Source organism: Xyrauchen texanus, chromosome 18 (assembly GCF_025860055.1).
Source record: "Xyrauchen texanus isolate HMW12.3.18 chromosome 18, RBS_HiC_50CHRs, whole genome shotgun sequence".
Lineage (NCBI taxonomy): Eukaryota > Metazoa > Chordata > Actinopteri > Cypriniformes > Catostomidae > Xyrauchen > Xyrauchen texanus.
Genome location: NC_068293.1, coordinates 31,015,051 through 31,037,839, shown reverse-complemented (window position 1 = coordinate 31,037,839; position 22,789 = coordinate 31,015,051). Strand labels below are relative to the sequence as shown.

Sequence of the window (22,789 nt, the reverse complement as noted above, 5' to 3'; positions counted from 1 at the left end):
ACAATAGCGCATCGATTTATCAAAATGACAGTTGTGATGGAATCACATCAATACTGAATTGTGTCAACATATTTTTAATGTACAGCCTATTTTATAAACGGCTACTGTCATCATCCATCAAATTTAGCTAACAGCTATTGATAAATCTGGCTAGCTAGCTAACGGCCACATAGACTATCATATAAATGCAGCCAATGTATCATGCAAAGAAAAGTGATTAGGCTACTTCAAACTACAGTCTTACATAGTCAGACCTATATCCACACTTTGTTTTAGCCCTGATCCAGCACTGGAGAGTCAAATATAACATACAGTCTCAAAGTTTGTAGTAAAACAATCATAATTGTGTAATTTCAATTATGCTACCTCATCGGTGAATCACGTTTGTCACTTTCATTACGTCATTGTTTTGGCCGATGCTCGCATCCCTATGAGCGCGAGTAGCTGGCTGCAGTTCACTTAACGGCCACAGGAGTCATTAATATAAAGGGTTTCTGAATCTTACATCATGCACCTTAAGTATTTGGAAACTTTCTGGTTGTTAAAGTCCTACTTAGTAGAACAATTTTAAACCTACATGTTCTAGTAAACTAATGCTTTTGCTTATGGTAACAGAAAGAATCTCATTATAAAGTGTTTCCAATAGTTGTTTTTTTGCCTTTACAGTAGGCCTACAATAAACGAATTATATTACAATCACAAAATCTACTATTATATTTATGGAGATTGTTGTAATCACAGACAGTGAGATTTAACATAGTGATTTGCATTGCATAAATATTTTTTTTTATATAATGTACAGTCTGCAGCTGCCAGTAGAGGGAAGCTTCACAAACGTGCTCTTATTATCTGTCATTCCAAATGATAGGAGCGATCGAGTCGGGGGCGGTGCTCAGAATGGGCTTTTAACACAGATGCGGAGCGGCCCTTCTGCTTGAACGTGAGATAGAGGAACAGCACCATGACCGCGAGCACATACGACGTGATTGTGATTGGCGGAGGCATCTCAGGTTAGTTTGTTCATAATAGCGCTTACAAACTTTACTCAATCTCATCATAATTACTCATAGATAAACTTTGTATCACTGAATATTACCGGCGTCTGATACTAATTTTAGAGTTTTATGATAGTAGGCTATTATATGAAACGCGCGATTGCCCGTTGCTGAAACGACCATTCCATTTCCAAAGAAGCTTATGCGCCTTATAATATTGTATTATCGTTGCCACAAAGCAATGATGCATTTTTATATTTTAACAGGGATCATCGTGTTGCTCGTTTGTCAAAAGGACGCGATTAGTTTTTCAGAGTTTATTTTGGTCTCGATGTCACCTGAGCTTGCACTTCCACTTCCGTCAAATTTCATATTCATAACACCACGAGTTGAAAGCGTTATCCATACGCATCCATCCATATTAGGGGTTTATTTGTTTATACAATTTTAAGTTTTTGTTGTAGCTGTACTTTCTGATTATTATTATTATTATTATTATTAGTCTTTTTTTCCCTCTAAAATATGTGTATTTCTCATAATAGCAGTCTTGTTAGTTGTAACAGGTGCTCAAGACCTGTTGAGGGTAAACTGCTTCTTATAAACTACTTTGGCTTCATACTTGGCTTTTCACACTTTAAATTGTTTACCTAGGTTTATTTTAAAATCTAGATTTACATAATTTTGGGTATTCTTGTGTCACACTGTGCATACTATACCCTAGGTTTGTCATTTACATTATTTTCCCTGGCATTGCAGTGCTCTGAAGCAGTGCTTCATAACCAAGGTTTAAAAGCAGCGCTAACCCCCTTTCAAAATTGTCTTCTGAAATAATCCCAGTGAGATGAACAGCATGCATGGTCCAATTGAATTGCCTCCAGTGCAGATCTCTGTGCAGTAACCCGTGCTTTCCTAGAAAGTTCTACTGAAACTCTATTTTTATTTATACTGTTAAGATGCAGCATTGATTTGAAAATACTGTGATAAGGATTCTGCTTCAGTCAGCCCCAGCACGTGTTGGGTGACCTATTTTCTCTCTAGAGTAGTGTGATAAATGTAGCATAATGATCTTTCAGTTATGACATGCCAGGAAATTCCATTCCCGTCATGTAAACTTTCTAGATCCCACAGTGAATGTGTGTTATATACAAACTCAAAAATGTATACCCAGCTCAGAGGGAGTACACACTGAATGAAATATTGCAAGGGTAAGCACATTCTTGGAACAGAACTGACATGCAGGGTCAAGATGACTAGCTGATAATCTGATGCAAAATTTACCTCTAATTTTATTTGCTGGGCAACCACAGAATAAACACGTCAGAAAATGGTATACATTTTAAATTGAGGGAATAACAGGTCTGTTTCTGTCTTGGCTTGAAATGTGTTCATTGTCATGCAGTTGAATTACCCTTGACCTTATCTCAATTTAGGCTACTCAAATTGTTTGACTTTACGTTTAAAAAAATCAAGTTCAGTGTTTTGAATTGCACCAGAGCAACTACATAAACATGTTCACTACTACTCGGCTTGAAAAAAAGCTGATGGGTTTAATAACAAGTTATATAACAAGAGCACACATGATGGACCATGGACCCAGTGTCACCCAATCCATTACTGTATAAAACCATTTATCATGAGAATTTTGTTTTCCTGCCAAGTTTCTGCAAGAGTCCATGTTAAACAGACCACGCTTTTGAGTATGTAAAACCTTTGCCACTCCTACGTGCAATTTGTCATGTCAGTGTGAGGAGCGTTACAAGTTAACACTCTCAGATTTATATTCTGTTATCTACTTAGGGTTGTGGCTGATTACTCCCCTTATCCTAAGTTTAACAACTGGTAATTACCATGTTGTCATGTTTCCACTCAAGATTTCTTCATCAATTACTTAAACATGTACAGAGTTACATGTACATATTTTTCTTTGCAGCTGTCACCTTTGATTTGCACATTGGGGGATTTATAAATCACTATTCTTTGGAAAGATGCTTTGAAACAGTATGCTTGGTGAAAAATGCTAAACAGATATAGTGTTGAATTGAAGTACCTCAAAAGCAGTAAGTACTTGAGATGGCACAATACCCACGATGTTAAAAAAGGTCAAACATAGCAATATAATTCCTACAATGACATGCTCCGCATTTCACAAGACTAGGAATCCTGGACTATTCGCATAAATTGCATCATTCTGTCATTGCTATACTGCTGGTGCATTTGACACCATGAAATCGATAGACACAAACGTAGTCATTGGCTGTCATCTTACATTTGCTGAATAGGCAGGTGGTTCTCATCCATTGGCCTTTAAAGGGAATGAGTTTCTTCTTATTCTAACCAAATAAAGTGGGTTTAAGAAGAAAAAAAAAATGCTTCAGGGATCTTTTAATAACAACCCAGCGCTCCCTGTAAATCCGATTTACTATTTGCAAAAGCCATTGGAGGTGCTCTGGGAGAAGCCACTTTGGCAGAGGTGGAAAACTCATTTTTATGTGCTCCTAGAACAACCGAGGCAGCAAAGTATATTTGTGTCTGTTCTCAATAGCCCCAGGGGCTGTGCTGGACATGGAGACAATTAAAGCAAACCCGTAAAAAAGACACCTTCCTCTAATGGCCTTCTTGTTTCATGTCACTAACGGGTGGGGGGGTAATACATTTAATCGCTACATTTTAAAGAATAGTTCACCCAAAAATGAAAATGTTCTCTCTCTCATGCCATCTCCAATGTGTATGACCTTTTTTTTTTCCTGCAGACCCCAAACAAAAACTTTTGTCTCCGCTCTGTAGGTGTATACAATACAAGTGAATATACAAGTTTATACCACTTGAGTCTTATGGATTACTTTTATACTAGTATATACTACTACACTACTATGCTATATGGTTATGAGCTTTTTGGGGCTTCCAAATTTTGGTCATTTGGTCATGTATGCCTTTGTTCCATGAAACACTTTTGATGTTTAACAGATTGGACGCAATGCTTTTTTCAACAAAGTGAACATAAATGGGGACCAGGGCTGTCTAGCCCAAAAAAAGTTATCATACATGCCTTAAAAAAAGCAGTCCATACAACTCCTGCATATATAAATCCTCTGCAGCCAAGCAATAACTTTGTATTAGGATCAGACTGAAATTTAAGTTGTTGTTCCCTGAAAATCTTGCTTGACCACTGTGGTCACCATTCACATTCATTGTATAGAAAAGAGCAGCTTGGATATTCTGCTTTTAATCATTTTTAAATACATTGTGATAAATATTTTTTTTATACAGTATTTAAAAATATTGTTTACTGTACCAATCTGAGCTGTCCGAAACAGTTAGACATTTCAGGTTTTCGAGCTTTGCTCAACAATCTATTAGAGATCAGCTCAACGGCATCACTCATGGGGTGCAGAAGTGGAAGGCTGGAATTACACATCTAATTGCAGAGTCTTGCTGTTGACACTAATGTTTACTGGTGAGTGTCATGCTCATGCTAAAGAACATTTGCGTTTCTGCCCTGGAAGCCAGCCAGGAAAGGCAGTCTGACAAAGAGACCCACAGGCCACATATGTGGTTTGTTAGAAAGGGCCACTTCTATACTCATTACTTCAATATGTGTGCATGCCTGTATTTGACATATAAAAATATTAATGTGTTTGTGTAGTAATAGATTTTCAAAGATGTATTTTTTTTCATTGGTTTCTATGATATTGAGAAGTCCGCTAAAACACTGTATATGGGTAATATGGTGCTTTACGATAGTTACTTCTCAAACTGTACGATATGATCCCATTGAGATATTTTGGGAAAGCTATGGCATTACTGTATGTCAGACTGTACAATGCACATTGTAACCAAGACTTTTGGTCTCAAAATCTTCTTGAATGACAGTGTTGACTGGGTGTTTTATCTCATCTGGCCATCGTTGAAGTAATTGCACTCATTCAGACCTTGACCCAATCGATGGCTAAGATTCATCGCAAAGGCAAATAATCTGCAGTCTGTGAGCATGTTACTTAAGCAATCAAAAAGACCAATTTTGCCCTATAACAAAATTAATCTTTAAAAATTGTGGCCAAAATTGTGCAGTGTGAATCTGGCTTTAGGCTTCTCAAAGAAAGAATACTCTGTTATGCATGATTTGCTCTTGGGTTGTCAAGTCATTTTTATTTGTATAGCACTTTTCACAACACCCATCGTTTAAAAGCAGCTTTACAGTAAATCATGCATTAACAAAAAATGAAACCGAAAAATCTATAAAGTCTTAAGAGTTATCATTGTGTAGTTTGATTAGATATGATTGTAAATTAAGTATTAAATAAAATATATAATAATTGTATTTAGATCTCCAGTGATCAAGCCGAAGGTGACTGTGGCAAGGAACACAAAACTCCATAAGATGTTGGTTAATGGAGAAAAATAACATTGGGAGAAACCAGACTCACTGCGGGGGCCAGTTCCCCTCTGGCTAACATCATGAATATAATGTCAATATTACTTATGTTTAGTGCAAGTCATGGTATAACTTTATGATTAATGTCTTTTGAAGTTCAGCCTGGATTAACTGCAGGAGTTCACATATATGCATTGTCCTTTGTTAGTGGCTGATGAAGGCTTTTGTTGGGAATTAATTGAAGGTCTATGTATTCTATTTCAAAAGTTTAGTCCATCAGTAGATTTATAGAGAATTGATACAGGCAGAGATTTATGAGATGCATCGCAGTTCAACCGGCAGGTAATTTTGGTGAGGTTCGGTGGGATCCATCCTAAGTCTAAGGTTCAGTCAGTGACGTGTGAAGTATCCCATGTCTTACAGTTGGAGTTGCATCCACTCATTCTTTAAAGTCCATCATAAAAGACTGAAGTGATGTCTGGCTAGTACCTGCTGTAGTTTGCCATCACTAAGCGACACGTAGCAGTGGAGACTGGAGTTCCAGTCCAAGCAGGAATGGATCTGGATCTGGCCGGCTCTGGTAACCTTGGTATATGAATCCTGAGGTTGACACAGGGAAACAAATAGAATAATATTAGCGTAGATGGCATTCAATTTATTGCAGAGTTATAGATTATGAGAAATGTTTCTGAAAAATGTTTCTGGTTCTTTCATACCTAAATAAAGCAGCCTAATTGTGAGTTGATTTAGGTGTATGCCTGGCTAAATAGATAGCAGTCTTAAGTCTAGATTTAAACTGAGTGTGTCTGCTTCCCGAACAGTGTTAGGGAGACTATTCCATAGTGTAGGAGCCAAATAGGAAAAGGATCTTCCTCCTTTTGTGGATTTTGATATTCTAGGAACAGGCCATAATTTTGTGATCGTAATGAACGTGATGGAATATAGCGTGACAGAAGGTCACAAGTTCTGTGGAGCTAGATCATTCAAAGCTTTGTATGTAGTTTCCCAACCACTGTGAAAGAAAAATGGTGTGAAAGATTGTCAGGTGTGCTGTGGAAACTTGGTAAATTCCACAAAATAAATGCATGGAATTGTTATTTTTTTTTTATAATTTCAGGGATCCAAACTCCTAATTTTTTGGGGAACTTTGCCGTTTTGAAACCATAATCGGTCAGTTTTGTGATGGCGAAAAGCAATGATTATTGTGCAAAAGTGAGTGATATTTATACACGTTAAGCGTCTTTCACATGATTTGCGTCAGCTCTGCAGAATACATTCAAGTCTATAAAGTGACTTTACACAAGTGTTTTTTCACACATGTTTTTGCTTCAACAATAATGTCTTTTGAGAGTACTAGGCAACAATCAACATATTTAAAAACTGTCCAGATTTGTGAAGAGACATTGAAAGGGGAACATTCATCTGCTTTGTGTGGCGTCTCTGTTCATCTGTTCTATTTAAAAAGAAATAAATGTATAATATGCTATATGCTCGTCCTGTGAGTTCGTGATTAAAAATGAAAATGTGAATGAAAATAAAAGCTATTAAATGTCTTATTAAAATGATGGGTAATATTAGATTATGACAGAATTTGTAGGACTCTGTCCATCAAAATAAAAATCTAACGCAAGCACTGAATGTGACTTGTGTATTTTTTTTCCATAGTCAAATTTCAAACATTATGCTACTTCAGAAAAAAGATTTGGAAACACTGATGTAGTTAACAGAATTTTAACATGAATATGAAACTTAACAGGTATTAACACATTTCTTTGTTCTAGTCAGCACTCTAGCTGTTGCATTTTGAACCAATTGAAGTTTATTTATTGAACTTGCAGTACCATCCTCCCTGTAATGCATTACAATAATCAAGTCTGGTGCTCATGAGCACATGAATTCGGCATTGGCAAAAGAGAGCATGTGTCGTAACTTAGCAATATTTCTAAGGTAGAAGAATACTGTTCTGTAAACATTGGAAATTAGATTTTCAAAGGACCGATTGTATAAAATATAACAATTCTTCACTGTAGAAGACGACGTAACGGTACATCCAGTCAAATATATTTTTGCAGCTTGTTTTTGGTCCAATAATTAGTACCACAGCTTGTCTCTGAACTGTCATCCTTATACTACTGCCAAACTATGAGTGGTGCTTGGCTATGCAGAACTCACCACCACTATGCCAGCTTGTTCGGAGTGGTTGGTTGCTAGAACACTTCTAGGTGGTTACTTGGGTGTTCTGGGTGGTTGCTAGTCAAAAGAGCTCTCCCCAAGAGCCCACCCTAGTATTCTGGTCCCTAGATGTAGCTTGTTTGCCAGGCAAAGATCGATTGTCTAATTGGTTTTAAAAGTAATAACATGCGTCTCCTTAAAAGCCATACATTTTGATGCGTCATTCGTGTCCGTAGCACAAATGATGAGGGAAGAGATATGTGGCGAAAGTTTATGCTTTGTTTAGGGCTTTGTTCAATTTCCAAACCTTCTATATTAGCAATAGTAGTGCATAAGATTGAACTGTTTTACCAGTTTACTAAATCTGCACCTATTGATCGACACTGCATCACATCATTGCTCACTGCACCCAGTTAAAGGGATTATGACACGAGGAATAAAATCCTTCCTTTCCTTGATCTATTCACATGTACGAGTTCACTGTATTAAAAAAAAAAAAAAACATACTGCAAGTTTCAGAACTCAACTTCCTCACTGCAAAAAGAAAAATCATTGGAGCCAAGCTGCGACTTGTTCTCTACTTCCTCCACATTGTGATGTCAAACTGTACTAGACATTTGCATTTGACCACCTCCACAATAACACATCAGTGACTACTTTACCTTATCACTTCCGTAGCCCCGCCCAGTAGTGGTGAGCATTGAGATGGCAAGAAAAGAGAAGGGCAGTCAAGTTAAGAGAGCCAATCATAACAGTGGGCATTTACTGTCAAGTCTTAAAAGGGAAGCAGCACCAAAACCAAACGTTTCTGACAGCGGGTCAGAATGAGGGGGGAAAGTGATCATATTTTTTTTTTTTTTTTGTGCAAAAAAACTTTACTAATATTATAAGTGAACCATGCTATGACCTCTTTAAAGTGTCTTTGGACATTCCGATATCACAACATCAATGGCCTCATGCCACCTGAAATTGCTAACTCGCATGAAATTAATGACTCCTGTTCCCTTTGTTGCTGCCAGTTGGTGTGAATGCCCAATGGGAAGGATCACAGCTGTGGATCTCTGAAGATCAATGTAAACACATTTACAAACATTGATTTTTAGATTTTTGTAATGCATTTGAAGAGTCAACAGTGCTTTCATTCTTTTTAATCTACGGTCTCAATTTCTAACTTTCTTTTTAACAGAATTATGGTAATAACACCAACTGAACTAGGTAAACATTTGAATAATGTCTTAATTGTGCTTTTTATATAACGGCAGAGAAATATTTGGATGTCTAAATGCTTAATTGCCGTGTCCTCTTAGCTTATGTAAAATGTTCTTGGCCTACACTACAAAATGCCACTGTGGAAGAGGAAAGCCTCATTTCATTTTGGGTTAGATGTTTGATGCATATTTAAACCATTTTACTGTATTGTGCATGCAGAATTGAAGAGAGAAAGATTGATTATAACAGCTGGTTTGATATGTTTGCAGATCATAGAGGGTCACACATGTTACAGCTAAAGACCTGGAGTTAGAAAGTTTGTTGGAGGTTCTATTTGTTCTTTTGAATCCCTGTTACATGTTGTGTAGTACTAGAAGTGGAATATAAGAAAGCTTCTTCATCTAGATGCTTGAGGTAAAACTGTTTAACAGATATAAAGGATTATATGTTACATTTTTCAATTATCTCTGTAATGCCGTGAAAGTGTATACTGTTCTGTAAGGTCAATCACGCAGTTGTATGTTTTCATTTAATTTCATGTCTTTAGTCAGGAAACCAATCCCTCTAAAATTTTGTCTTGTGGGATAAATGATGAGTGCGCTGCTTGCCAAAGCTGACAGATTAACATTTTAATTGAGAAATTCCTTGCGGGTGTAACCACAGATTTAAAGGTGGCCAGTGTCACCTCCAATTTATGGCTTGGCTGTTGGTAATGTGTTGTGATAATGCGATTGTGCAATTACCACCAGAGCTGGCGGACATAGCCTCTTAAATAAATCCGCTTTCAGCTGTATAGGCTGTAATACAGTGATGAGAAATGCATATTTTATTAACTGTACCCCTAAACCAAACCATCAGTAGATAAATCATTTTATGTTAGAGGGGAAAAATGCATCCTCCTGAATCATGTTCATCACTGATTATGTGTACACGATTACTTCCTGGTTTCAACACTATATTTGAACCCAGGTCTTCCACACTGCTGATGCGTGCTGCTCGTCTGATTAGCGACCGTCTTTAGTCCTTCGCAGCAGTAAAGTGGTAATAGTGCTCTTAGAAATTTTGCAACATGCACAAAAGTGACAGAAACATGTGAAGAGATTGTCCAAGAGTGACCTTGAGCTGTCAGTGAGGTGGCCAGTGTGTGGGAGAGGTAGTGGAGACATGAGTGAAAGGAGTAATGACTGGATTTCAGATTGTTCAGGATCCTGATAGCCAGCAGGTAGAAATTGTTCTTCAGCCTGCTGGTTCTGGATTGAAAGCTGCGTTACAGTCTGTCTGATGGCAGACTGTGTGCTGGGTGATTACGGTATGTGGTGATCTAGTCCAAAGCAGACAGTCATGCACCCAGTCAGGATGCTCTATGGCGCATTTGTAGAATTTGGTTAGGATTTTGGAGGGGAGACCAAAATCTCTCCAAGCAGATTTCACTTGGTCTTGGTGTGAAGGGACCAGGTAAAGTAATTGATGAGGTGCACACAGAGGAACTTGATACTCCTAACTCTTTCCACTACAGCCCAATCGATGTTAAGGGGATGTGGTCATCCTCCTGTAGTCTACTATAATCTCCACTGGGAGTACAGTAGGGGGCTGAGAATGCATCCCTGTGAAGCTCCTGTGTTCAGAGAATGTGTGAAGGAGATGCGGTCACCAGTTTTCACCAATTGTGGTCTGCTCTTCAGAAAATCCAAAATACAATTGCACAGATGAGTGTTCAATCCTAAATCCTTAAGCTTTGCGATTAACACCATCATTCCAGCCAAACTTGAAAGCAGAGCTGTAGTCAAAGAACCACGTTCTCACATAGGATTTTTTTCTTATCCAGGTGTGTGGGAGCACTGTGCATTGCCAGAGCAATGGCATCTTCTGTCAATCTGTTTTTGTGGTATGCAAATTTGAGAAGATACATTGTGCCATCTTGCGGCACACCTGCCTGAGAATTCATGTTGATTCGGTGTTTGGGATTTTTTTTTTTGTCATTGTAGTCACATAAATGTGTGGGACATGGGGAAAAGGAGGGAAATGAAAAAAACAAGAGGCTGACAGAGCTTTCAGCTGAGATGTTCCAACTTTCCAACAAGCTCTTTGATCTCCCAGAATTAGCTTGAAAGAAGTTTTGACATTTTCCTCAGTGGTATTGCAATGCAGTTAGGGTAATTTCTCCATGCTCTACACTGTGGTGGAGACTAATCTGCTGCAGACTTAAAGATGCACTAAGTGATTCCTGAGAAACTCTGATATTCAAACTCAACTGCCAAAACATACACACCCCTCCCTTCTGTGCTCCTTTGGAAGCTCCACCCTACAGCTCCAGACACTCACAACTCTCCTGCTACTAAATCTAACATCACAACAACAGCATATGAGTTCTGTGAAACATAACCGAATTCGTTACAAACCTATCGAAAAGAAAAAACACCACCTGCATCTGTCTTCAAGCCTTTTACCTCACGGAGGTCTCTCCACTTCTGAAAAGCCACGCGGCTCCTAGCCCTTCTTCCTTCCTAGACCTCAACGATCATAATCTTAAATTATATTCATCTGACCTTTTTCTCTTGGTAGGTTTCTCAGCCATTTGTCCTTGGTGTTTGAATTTCCCTCTCGCTCTGTCCCCACCCCCCCAACCTGGGCACTCGCAAGAACCACCCCCTCTTGCTGGTTGGCTGGAGTAGATTTATGTGGATCTATCTGAACCACTTCGTTTTTGTCCCATTTACAGATCCAGGGCTGTGCACAAATAATAGATTTTATTTTATTTTATTTTTTCAGCCCACCCACAGAACGTTTCTTTTTGCCGAATTTGATAGTGTATTGGATTAGAATTACTGTTTACACCTTTAAAAACTGACTTCAAGTCTTAATTTAAGATTTTTACTTCATTAGCTTTGCCTAAATTAGGTGTCTTTATAGAGCAATGATGCGGTTTAGTTTATTCCTAGTTGTTAATCATGAAATATAAACTAGATTGTATATCAACTAGCTGTATTGTAATGTTAGTAATGTTTGTCATTTTGGATTCTCATTTATTAGTGTTTTGTATGATTTGGCGACAAAGCTAGTTTTGTGTAATTTAACCTAGAGTCCTTTGCTCAGAACGGGCAGGTTAAGGAATTGTGTATTATGAGCCTGGTTGTTTGGGTAGCAGTGATTCATGGGATTATCTTTTTAAGCTTATTTTTCTTGGGAATTTTAACAAGATTTGCCGCTCAAAGTTAATTGACAAGATTGTTAGCTACTGTTTATGTTTTTAGACTACATTTTCAACAAAAACTGTCTTTCTGCCTACTAGTTTTGTAACATAATCACATTGGAAATTAAAGGGGACCTATTATGCAACATAAATGTGAGTTGGCAGTGTGTGTATACAACCACCCTACAATGTTAAAAGTACACCCTCTCCTTATGTTTCTATTAATCAAAAACTGTATGTCAAAATGAATGGTTTTCGTTTCTCGCCCACGACTGGTGATGGACTCCACCCTATTATCATAGATCCTCCCTTGAGTGACCTACACATAGTCTGCCATTTTTTTTCCCACGCTGGAGCAGATACAGTGAGAAGAATAATGTCTCTGCTTCATAAGCGTCATAAGTGTTCTGTTGTTGGCTGTAAAAGTGAACATAATAGTCTTGATGTACTCCTGGCATCTGAGCCACTGAAGACACAGTGGATATGTTTTGTTTTTGAAGGAAATGTGCCCCAAAACATACAAAAATATGTGTATGATTTGTGCAAATAATTTTACTGCTTTGTGAATGAGTGTCAATATAAAGCAGGATTTTCAAATTTTTACTCTACTGATGATTAGGTTTAGGGATTAGGGCTGGGATAAACGATTATTTTTTAAACGATTAATCTAGCGATTTATTTTTTCGATGCATCGATTAATCTAACGATTAATTTTTTCAGTTCGATTTCAATTAATCGACTTGTGACAACACTGGTAATACCGGTTTCATCGGGGGTGGGGGTGTATAAAATGTTTAAAAAAAAAAAAAACATTTGCCGGGAGTTTGAGTGACTGGCGATCTGATCAATCAATCATAATACGCCATTTTTGTCCGACAAAGTAGTCAGGAGAGAGAATATTAACGTAATAATGGATTGTAGGCTACTGTACTGACATCTTTCCGCGGTTAAAACAACAGTCCTTCTGATGTAGGCTACATTCATGTTTAGCCTATTTGATGCTATAAATTAACCAAGGAAAAGATGATCGGTTCACGAGCAGCTTTAACTGAGGCAATCTGTCACGACACATTAAACAGCCACAAAATAGTAGGCCTATTTATGGTTTAATTTTCTTTGAATGACCAAATTTGAAAGTTGAGACTTTGTTAAATGTTACCTGCTTGGTCCTGTCTGTCAGCGCGTTGTCTGTGTCCTCTATGTATTTTTCACGACATTCATAGCTATAAGCGCATTATTAATAGCTATAAGCGAAAACTTTAGGTGTCGACAACGTATTATAGCCTACTCCAACATCGAGTGCAAAGTGGGGTATTGAAAAAAACTTACGGTGCTCTGTCATCTGCAGCTGCAACCGGGTGGCGCCTCTTCAGGTGCTGGTGCATTGCCGTGGTGCTAGAATGGAAGGCCATCTCCATTTTGCAAAGACGACATATCACGGAATTGTTTCCTTTAAAATTAAAGAATTCCCATACTTTAGAGGAATGAGTGCATGCCGCCTTGCACTTCTGATAGTCTGAGGAGTCACTCGTGTTGCTACTACGCTCCGGCGCCGCCATCTTTGTTTTGGGTCCGACGAATCGACGCGCATATTTTGCGTCGACGTAATTTTTGCGTCAACGTCATCCCTACTTGGGATTAATAAAATAAGCATTCCTGTCAACTGTAATGCATAATTTACAACTAAAACTACTTGTTTTGGCCTCACTCTGTGGATATTTCACACAAAAACTGGATTTCACACATGCCTTTCATGTTCAACTACACAAGTTTCAGCCACTAGGGGCATTGATTAGAATTTTTTACTTACTGTCAACAAACGAACTGTGAGATCATCTGTTTTGGAATGAGTAACTGCAAGAAACCGCAACTTTGATACACTAATCTTCAAATTGAAATTTCTTCGATGTTGACATTGTTTTTCATATCCCACTTTAAGTGTATACAGCTATTAGTAAACTATTAGTATGTAAACACTGTGGCTCTATAGTGCAAAAATTACTCTGTTTGAACATCACAATCAGCCTGACATGGCAACATTGGCTCAGTCAGTGGCTTGAGTTTCTATCTGTTTGTTTGCCCAGAAGGGCTGTTCAGGTTGTAGTCCAAAAATTTGATAGAGAATTGGCATCATCAAGCCATGGTTTCCCTTTGGATTCTCCTAAGGCTTTTTACAATGGAAGTTTTGCATTTGAGTTAAATAAGGTCTACGGTAAACATTAACGTGAATTTTGAAGCCACAATTTTTATAACATCATGGCTTAACATCACTAAAGCAGATGAGGGAAGACTGCTATTTATTTGCATTATTTTTTGGTGATACTAGTGGTGCAGATGTTACACACTTCAGCTTTAAAGACCTGAAGGCAATGGGGAAACTTGCTGCCATATCATGATAAATAGCAGTCACCATATTTGCATCATACTCAATAAATGGATCCATTATCTCCTAAGAAACCAAAAGGGATGGTGTTCTTGAAGTTAGCACATTACTTTGATTTAAAGTAATTTGTGGTTCAATCTCTTGGTGTAAATGGAAGACAAATGTTGAGAATTAAAGCAAGGCTATGAAGACTGGAAAGAGTCCTAAAGAATAAGGGGGAGGACTAGAATGCCAAGAATACTTAAATCAATATATAAACTGGCAGGACATCCAACTCTTGAGATGCGGTGGAATGAGTGAATGTTGTAATGTATTTGCTCAGATGTAATCCCCTACTGAGAGATGGGGAAACCAAGACAGTACAATAACAAACAGATTTTTCAGGCATTTGCTTGGTGGAAGCAAAGTCCCTTTCAAGGTAGGCCAGTTCACTCACCGGGCATCTATTGAATGCTCCCGGGCATCTATTTTCTATGGATACAAGTGGCATAAAAGTACAGCTCCTATCTACTTGAATGGGAAAAGACCGGAAACTTCAAAACAATTGGTCAAGATTACAAACAAAATCAGATTTCAAATTGGCAGTCAAGTCTGAAAAAATAGTGTCCTGAATTATGATTCTTTCTCAAATCATGCTAAAAATGCTATTTTCAGGCTGGGCCAGTTATTGCGCGTGCGTGCGTGTGTGGTATTTTGAACTCTGCTTATGGGTCCTTACTTGTAACTGTAGCAGTCCGAGAAATATGACCTAAACCAAGCTAATGCCAACATAATTCTGAAGCCTATCAAAGAGAATGTCATGATCTATTCTATGGTGTCGAAGGCAGCACTAGAAGAGAAATGCAGCTGCGATCAGATGATAACAGCAAGTCATTTGTAACTATGATAAGTCTCTGTAATATGATGGGGCCTAAATCCTGATTGAAATTCTTATATAATGCTTTGATTTATGAAGTAGTGCCTCCTTGTTTGTCAGTACTTTGCACATAAATGACCATGGTCTTCTGTAATAATAATTATTGGTATTTATAGTTGGCATTGTTTTTTTTACTGAGAATGATGCTTGAAAGTTATGGTCAAGGTCATCAAACACATTTTGTTTTAGAATAATTACATATTTGATGTTTATGAACATGCTTTTTTTAGTAAACTGAGCTTCTTGTTTGTATTCACTTCCATGTGTGTTTGCTTCAGTTTACAGGGGAACGGTTCAGTCAGTGTGGTCCCTGATTTATGCACACCATCGACAAAGACCACAGCACAGCTTTTACTGTGTCTCTGCCAAGTTCCTTTTTTTTTTTTCTGCTTAATTTGCTGAGCATTTCATGTCTCTGAGAGAAGAAAACAACTGATACTTGTGAGTCAGCCTTCTCAAACATGAAAGATATGTTAAGTTCTAATCCATGAGAGCCATTTATGGAAAAATTATATATTCAGAGCAGTTGTAAGCTGAGGATGGATCGCACAATAATTCATAACCAATACTATCACTGGAGAACTTGTGCTTGTACTATTAAGTATACATACAGCTTTTTTACATTACCTGTAACATTGTCATGTAAAATGTCCTGATAAATTTAGAAATTACTTTTTCCATTAATAATGGCATTGTGTGCATTATTTTTATGACCTTATATCAATTGCGAGACTACACTGAATATTTTTACTCATCACATCACCAAACTATTTACACTAAGTGTACTGCTAAAAGGTGATTTATATATTTTTCATGACTTCCTATTGTGTATTATAGTTTAGTACAGTTTACAATTAGCCAGCACTAAAGAGGTCCTAGTACTTGTTTCTAACATGGTAGAAACTTGTTAGTTCATTAAAAATGTACAGGGCCAGTTTCAATTCCTTCGCAAAGAGAAGAAATGCTTTTGTGTCTGTTGAAAAATTTAGGAAACTGCTGTAAATTGGTGTTGGACTTCTAACTTCTCTTGCAGGGAATCTAGTTCTCACTTCTGGCTTCCAGTTTTTTAGTCGAGCAGTGGCTGAGACACCATCACTGCATAGCCTTAGGGCATTAAACATTGATTTCTGGGAAGGTGCAAAGATTTGTGAAAGACAATTGTTACTCTATAATGGCATAGCCATCACCCTGCAGTTCTCACCTGGTTGCTCACTAAAGCTAAGCAGGGTTGAGCCTGGCCAGTACCTGGATGGGAGACCTCCTGGGGAAAAATGTGGTTGCTTCTGGAAGAGTTATTGGGTAGGCCAGACCTCTATGTGGGTCCTAATGCCCCAGTATTGTGATAGGGACACTATACTGTAAAAAGGCACAGTCTTTCAGATGAGACATTAAACTGAGGTCTTGACTCTCTGTGGTCATTACAAGTGCCCTGGGACTTTTAAAGAGTAGGGGTATAACCCTGGCCAAATTCCCCAAATGGCCCTTATGTATCATGGCCTCCTAATAATACCATCCCTAAATTTGCTACATCACTCGACTCCACCAACAGTTGGTATGTGGTGGGTGTTCTGGCGCACTATAGCTGCCTTCGCATGCTGCACACACGTGGTGGTTGAGGAGAGTCCTGCTATGTAGAGTGATTATATAAATGTAAGGAATTTAATATTATTATCACTGGTTTTACACTATCCGATAGATACTGTAGATATGTTTATTTTACCCAAGACTAGGATGACCACAGGACATCCTGAAATCTGTGCCTGTCTTTTGCAATTTTCTATACATCCCCTGCCCCTGGCTTGTTTGTTTATTTAATATTTTGACTAATTTGAGTATGCCTACAGCTACCAATGAGAATGTAGCATTCCACTTTTTTAACGTATTTAACACATATTTTAACATGTTTAAATCATTGTGATTTATTGTGCAGATTTTTCTAGTTAATGACAAGTCAGCAGATTCTTGTGCTGCAGCAGATCATGTAAAGCCTGCTTATGACATGCCTTTTTAGACTAGAGCATGTTTGACTGAACTGTACACTGTATAAGCCAGACCCATGTGCCTTCCATGTGTATGTTGAGGCTACAGTCAAAGTAGTAAATTAACTATTTAGACAAACTATTGTTCTAAAAATTGTTCTAAAATACTGTAAGGTTCAAATATAAGGTAAATATATGGTTCCTGTTGCTCAACAGGTAGTGTGGTGCTAGCCGCTAGTTCCCATGGAACACACAAACTGATACAATGTAAAGGGTGAATGTGCTGCAAGTCAATTTAAATTAAAGTGTCTGCCAAATGCATAAATGTAAATAGAAGATGGTATTTATAGAAGGCCAGTTATGGTATTACACTAAATAGAAAGTCAATGTCAACAGGCTGTCAAGGTTGGCAACAGTCAAACAAGATGGACCTCTAGGTTAAGATATGAAAAACCTCTAATGTTATAAGGGCATGAACACTGTTTGAAAATAAGCACAGTCTCTCCACTATTCCTTCAAATAAAAGGTGCCTATAAGTCCAAAAATAAAATAGAAATTTACTACCAGTAATAATTTGACCTACAAAAAACAATAAATCTAGCAAATATTGCCCCATTTTACAGATGCCGTATTCTTATATACTGTGCTGGGTAGTAACTAATTGCATGCCATATGGATAACTTAATCAGATTACAAAAATCAATTACTTGTAATTTAAAACAAATACGTTTAAATACTTGTAATTGGACTACAGGTACTTTTTATGGATTACATGTAAATTAGGCAACGGCTGTAAATTGTTCATTCTATGGATTTGTTTCTCAAATTTTTCACTCAACTTAACTAAGATATACATTATGTTTCAAGATAGGGCTGGGATAAACGATTATTTTTTAAACGATTAATCTAGTGATTTAATTTTTTCGATGTATCGATTAATCTAACGATTCATTTTTTTCAGTCCAATTCGATTAATCGACTTGTGACAACACCGGTAATACCGGTTTCATCGGGGGTGGGGGTGTATAAAATGTAAAAAAACAAAAAACATTTGCCGGGAGTTTGAATGACTGGCGATCTGATCAATCAATCATAATACACCATTTTTGTCGAACAAAGTAGTCAGGAGAGAGAAGATTAACGTCGGTGGATTTGAATTTGAATAATGGATTGTATAGGCTACTGTACTGACATCTTTCCGCGGTTAAAATAACAGTCCTTCTGATGTAGGCTACATTCATGTTTAGCATATTTGATGCTATAAATTAACCAAGGAAAAGATGATCGGTTCACGAGCAGCTTTAACTGAGGCAATCTGTCACGACACATTAAAGAGCCACAAAATAGTAGGCCTATTTATGGTTTAATTTTCTTTGAATGACCAAATTTGAAAGTTGAGACTTTGTTAAATGTTATCTGCTTGGTCCTGTCTGTCAGCACGTTGTCAGTGTCCTCTATGTATTTTTCACGACATTCCTAGCTATAAGCGCATTATTAATAGCTATAAGCGAAAACTTTAGGTGTCGACAACGTATTATAGCCTACTCCAACATCGAGTGCAAAGTGAGGAGTTGAAAAAAAAAAAACTTACGGTGCTCTGTCATCTGCAGCTGCAACCGGGTGGCGCCTCTTCAGGTGCTGGTGCATTGCCGTGGTGCTAGAATGGAAGGCCATCTCCATTTTGCAAAGACGACATATCACGGAATTGTTTCCTTTAAAATTAGAGCCACTCGTGTTGCTACCACTCTCCGGCGCCGCCATCTTTGTTTTGGGTCCGACGAATCGACGCGCATATTTTGCGTCGACGTATTTTTTGCGTCGACGTCATCGCGTTGTCCCAGCCCTACTTCAAGAGTTTTTGGAAGAGAGGGTTGTCAAGTTGCCCACAGACCTGATACTTGTCATTAGCCAGGTGAAGATGGAATGGTCAATCAGTGTTTGACCACTGGATGGACAGAGATAATTGACCTTTTAAGGCAACAATGAAAAGCAGACTGCAAATGATTCAACGTCAAATTTAAAGATGAAACTTGACTCCTGACGAACACAATAAGTATTATTTGAATTCTTCACGCTGTGTAATTTAACCTTGTCACTGCGTTTGACGGCTTATCCTTCCAAACACACAAATGCATGTAATTTCATATTCTCAATAGAATTCAATTAGCAGCATAAAAATAGTGTTTGTTTTGTGAATTGCATTTGAACTCCGCTTCAAAATGCACTTTTGAGTTGTTATATTCACAAATATAACAGGTCTAATCTCTTGCCACACAAGGATGCTGTTTGTAAAACGGCAAAATTGGATGACCAAGTTTGTGTAACGTGCCCTGGGAACCTGTCCATGTACCTAGAAACTTCCATAAGAAATCCAAGTGATATCAAATAAAACAGTTGGGTTTGAAGTAAAACCCAAAAATGTAATCTAAGATTGTTACTAATTAAAATTGTTTTCATGTAATTGGTAATCTGCCCTGCACTGCCTATTTATAACCTTCTCCATAACAGCTCTGTTTAGCTGCCGGTTTCATCTTTTCTGTGTTTCCAACTGACAGGTTTGAGTGCCACCAAGCTGTTGGTGGAGAGCGGCTTGAACCCTGTGCTCCTTGAAGCCAGAGACCGTGTTGGAGGAAGAACCTTCACTGTTCGGGTAAGATGTACAGCTGAAAGACAAATAAATAAAATAACTCCGCATTGCACACAGGGTCATTGCTGTTACTGTGCGTTCACATACAACGCGAATCAAGCGTTTCGCGTGACACGATCACATACAAAGTCAATGCTATAGGTGCGAATGCGCGGCGGGCTATGCGAATGGAGCGGAGCAAAAATGTGAAATCGCTTCATTCGCGAGTGTGAACGCACCATTAGACAGAAGCTACCTTTTTGAACTCTTACTTAATTTTTTTTACAAATTTGTTTTATTATGTGTTTGTTTATATTAAGGTTTACCAGAGTTTAAGAAATGTTTATTGGTCAAGCTACGGTACTTACACTTTATTTATTATAATTTTATTATTTACAGTACACAATGCTAGGAAAATTAACTGGATGCCTTAAAGCATAGAAAAAAAGACCTAAATTAGCTATTGCTCTCCTCTGTGAGTGAGGGTTAGCTTACATGAGGATGTTAACTTGAATTTAGTTGTTACTTTTAAAATTTTAACACGTACTGTTTTTTTGTAATGTTATTATCCCTATATTTACTTAATTGTGATAATAGAAACTAATATGATTTCCATCTTTAAAAATTGAGTTTAATATTGTATCCAATATATTAAGACATGTATAACAGAGACATGAATATATACTGTATAGTGTGGGAAAGACCCACAGATGCAGAAGGTAAATGGGTTGGCTGACTACAGACCTTGTTCACAATAGCGGCATCTTTTATTTTTAACTGTAATGAAAACAAGGCTGTGAGCGTTAGTCTTTTCAATGGCACGTGTGGCTGCATTGATCTCCTAGATCCCATCTTATTTTCCTGAATATATTCGTTTTTTTTGTCAACTAAATGTTCTTTGAAAGATATTTTTTCAATGTTTTGTCCACGGAATGATCCAAAAACACTTTAAACTGCAATACAGCCCATTGAAGAGAATAAGGATACCCGCTGAAGGGGCTGGGTGGAGTCAAGTTACAGCCCATTGAAGAGACTGCACATCTATCCGTCACAGCCTTGTTGTCATTCCTGTCAAAACTCAAAGATGGCACTGCAGTGAATAAGGTCTATAGTCTAACACTTTTTTTTGGTCGCATTGTTGCTTGTAGAAAGTTATAGAAGACATGGCTTTAAATTACACTACAAGCCTGACACAAATGTGGTGTGCTCTCAGAATAAGGAGACCAAATGGGTGGATCTGGGAGGAGCGTATGTTGGGCCCACTCAAAACCGAATCCTGAGGTTGGCCAAGCAGTATGGGGTAAATACGTACAAAGTCAACGAAGAGGAGTCTCTGGTTCATTATGTGAAGGTAAGCCTCAGCACACTATAAACATTATCAACCTTGTTAATGATTATTAATAAGATTTTATAACATTTGCCCAGTAGTTGTAACTGATTTGCTGAAAAGTAGGTAAGTAGGCGCTAGCCATATCAGGATTATTGCTCACAGTTTGTGCATTAAATATTTAATCGGCTAGATATTGTTTTTGTGTACAATGAGCCATAGTGATGTCCAGTTAGAGCGAATTGTTCTTTTAAAAAATATCTGTTGAACTAAGTCACAAATCGATCCGAGAAATTAATTAGCAAATTGATCTATTTAAATTCTTCTTAAAAATCCTTTTACAGCAATCTCAACAAAATGGAAAGGTCATGTTAAGTCATTAAGTGTGAGAGCCATTTTAATGGTTGCCGTTCCCCCAAACCACAGTGAAGGACTATGCAAAAAGCAGCCCCCAAAACCTAGCTCTTATCAAGGCCTTGGGGCGGAGCGTCAGCTGATAATACAGCCTTTTAAGCCCACTCATGTCTTAATGCGCACGGAGTCAGCTAGGTCACCGCACTTTCAGCTGAAGAGGCCTGAATACCAAGTCCCTCCACATTAGTGTGCTGTGTTAGAGCATGTAGATGCTAATCGCTGCCCAAAGGAAGCCTGTAATATGGTTTCTTCTGGTCAGAGTGGGTAAGAAGGGCAGAACTCAAGACAGCAGCCCCCACTTCTGCCCCATATCCAATTTGAGAAGACGCATCACTGCCCTTATCACATGCACGCTGCATGACCTTATTGGATTTGGCCGTACATTCAGCATCTCATCTGCTCTGCCCTGCTATTACTAGCATAAATCACAGTTTCTTAGAAATGTTCTTTATCGTGTAAGCTTTACCGCTTTCTGTGGCCATATGTATTACAAAGAAAATACATGAGGTCATTATAATGGAGCAGTTCAAATCAAAGGTTTTCTGAGATGGAGACCAGCTCAAACATACTGTGAAAGATGGTGTGCACTGAGAGAAAGGTCATACTGAGTATGCAGTGGAGTGTTCATTGTACATTGTAGATTATGTTAGGATGGACCCTGACTTTGGTTGCCATGGTAAAAGGCCCTGGGGCATGCTTCCCATTTCCCATAATCCCCAACTCTGTCCATCAGAATAACAGCATATACCACATTCTCTGCATTTTCACTGTAAATATTTGGTTAATGCTAAATTATTACTTTTTACGGCTGTTGATATGGTCCGCTACTTTAGTCATCAAGTGGCAACTAAAAACAACACAATGTTTATTATACAAAAGTAACAAGCATTTTAAAGCACTTTCAAATAAAATGTTAAAATTACCATGAACTGCATAGGTCCAACCATACACAAATTTATTATAAGCATGACACTGACTAAGAAAATTGGCAATATAGTAAATTGCATAAACATTTGCAGAAGTATGATTTACCCATGAAACAAACCGTGTCAAATATTGGATTAGACATATAACCAATTGACAGATTGATTAGATGGACAGCAAAGATATCAACAATAAAAGAAATGGGAAGTGTTTTCTGTCTAAAATTGATTTGCTTATTTTTGCAGTACTACTTAATATTCATTATATGGTTTTTTTCAATTT

General features: G+C 37.8%; 1 protein-coding gene across 1 annotated transcript in view; it reads left to right on the top strand.

The window, feature by feature from the left end:
* Window positions 1–868: 868 nt before the first annotated feature.
* Window positions 869–22,789, top strand: part of LOC127659171 (amine oxidase [flavin-containing]) — a 38,540-nt gene continuing 16,619 nt past the window's right edge. The window contains exons 1-3 of the mRNA XM_052148844.1: window positions 869–1,010; window positions 19,772–19,866; window positions 21,056–21,193. Of these exons, the coding sequence (XP_052004804.1) occupies window positions 962–1,010; window positions 19,772–19,866; window positions 21,056–21,193 (282 nt within the window). The 5' untranslated portion in view covers window positions 869–961. The remainder of the gene's footprint in view (window positions 1,011–19,771; window positions 19,867–21,055; window positions 21,194–22,789) is intronic.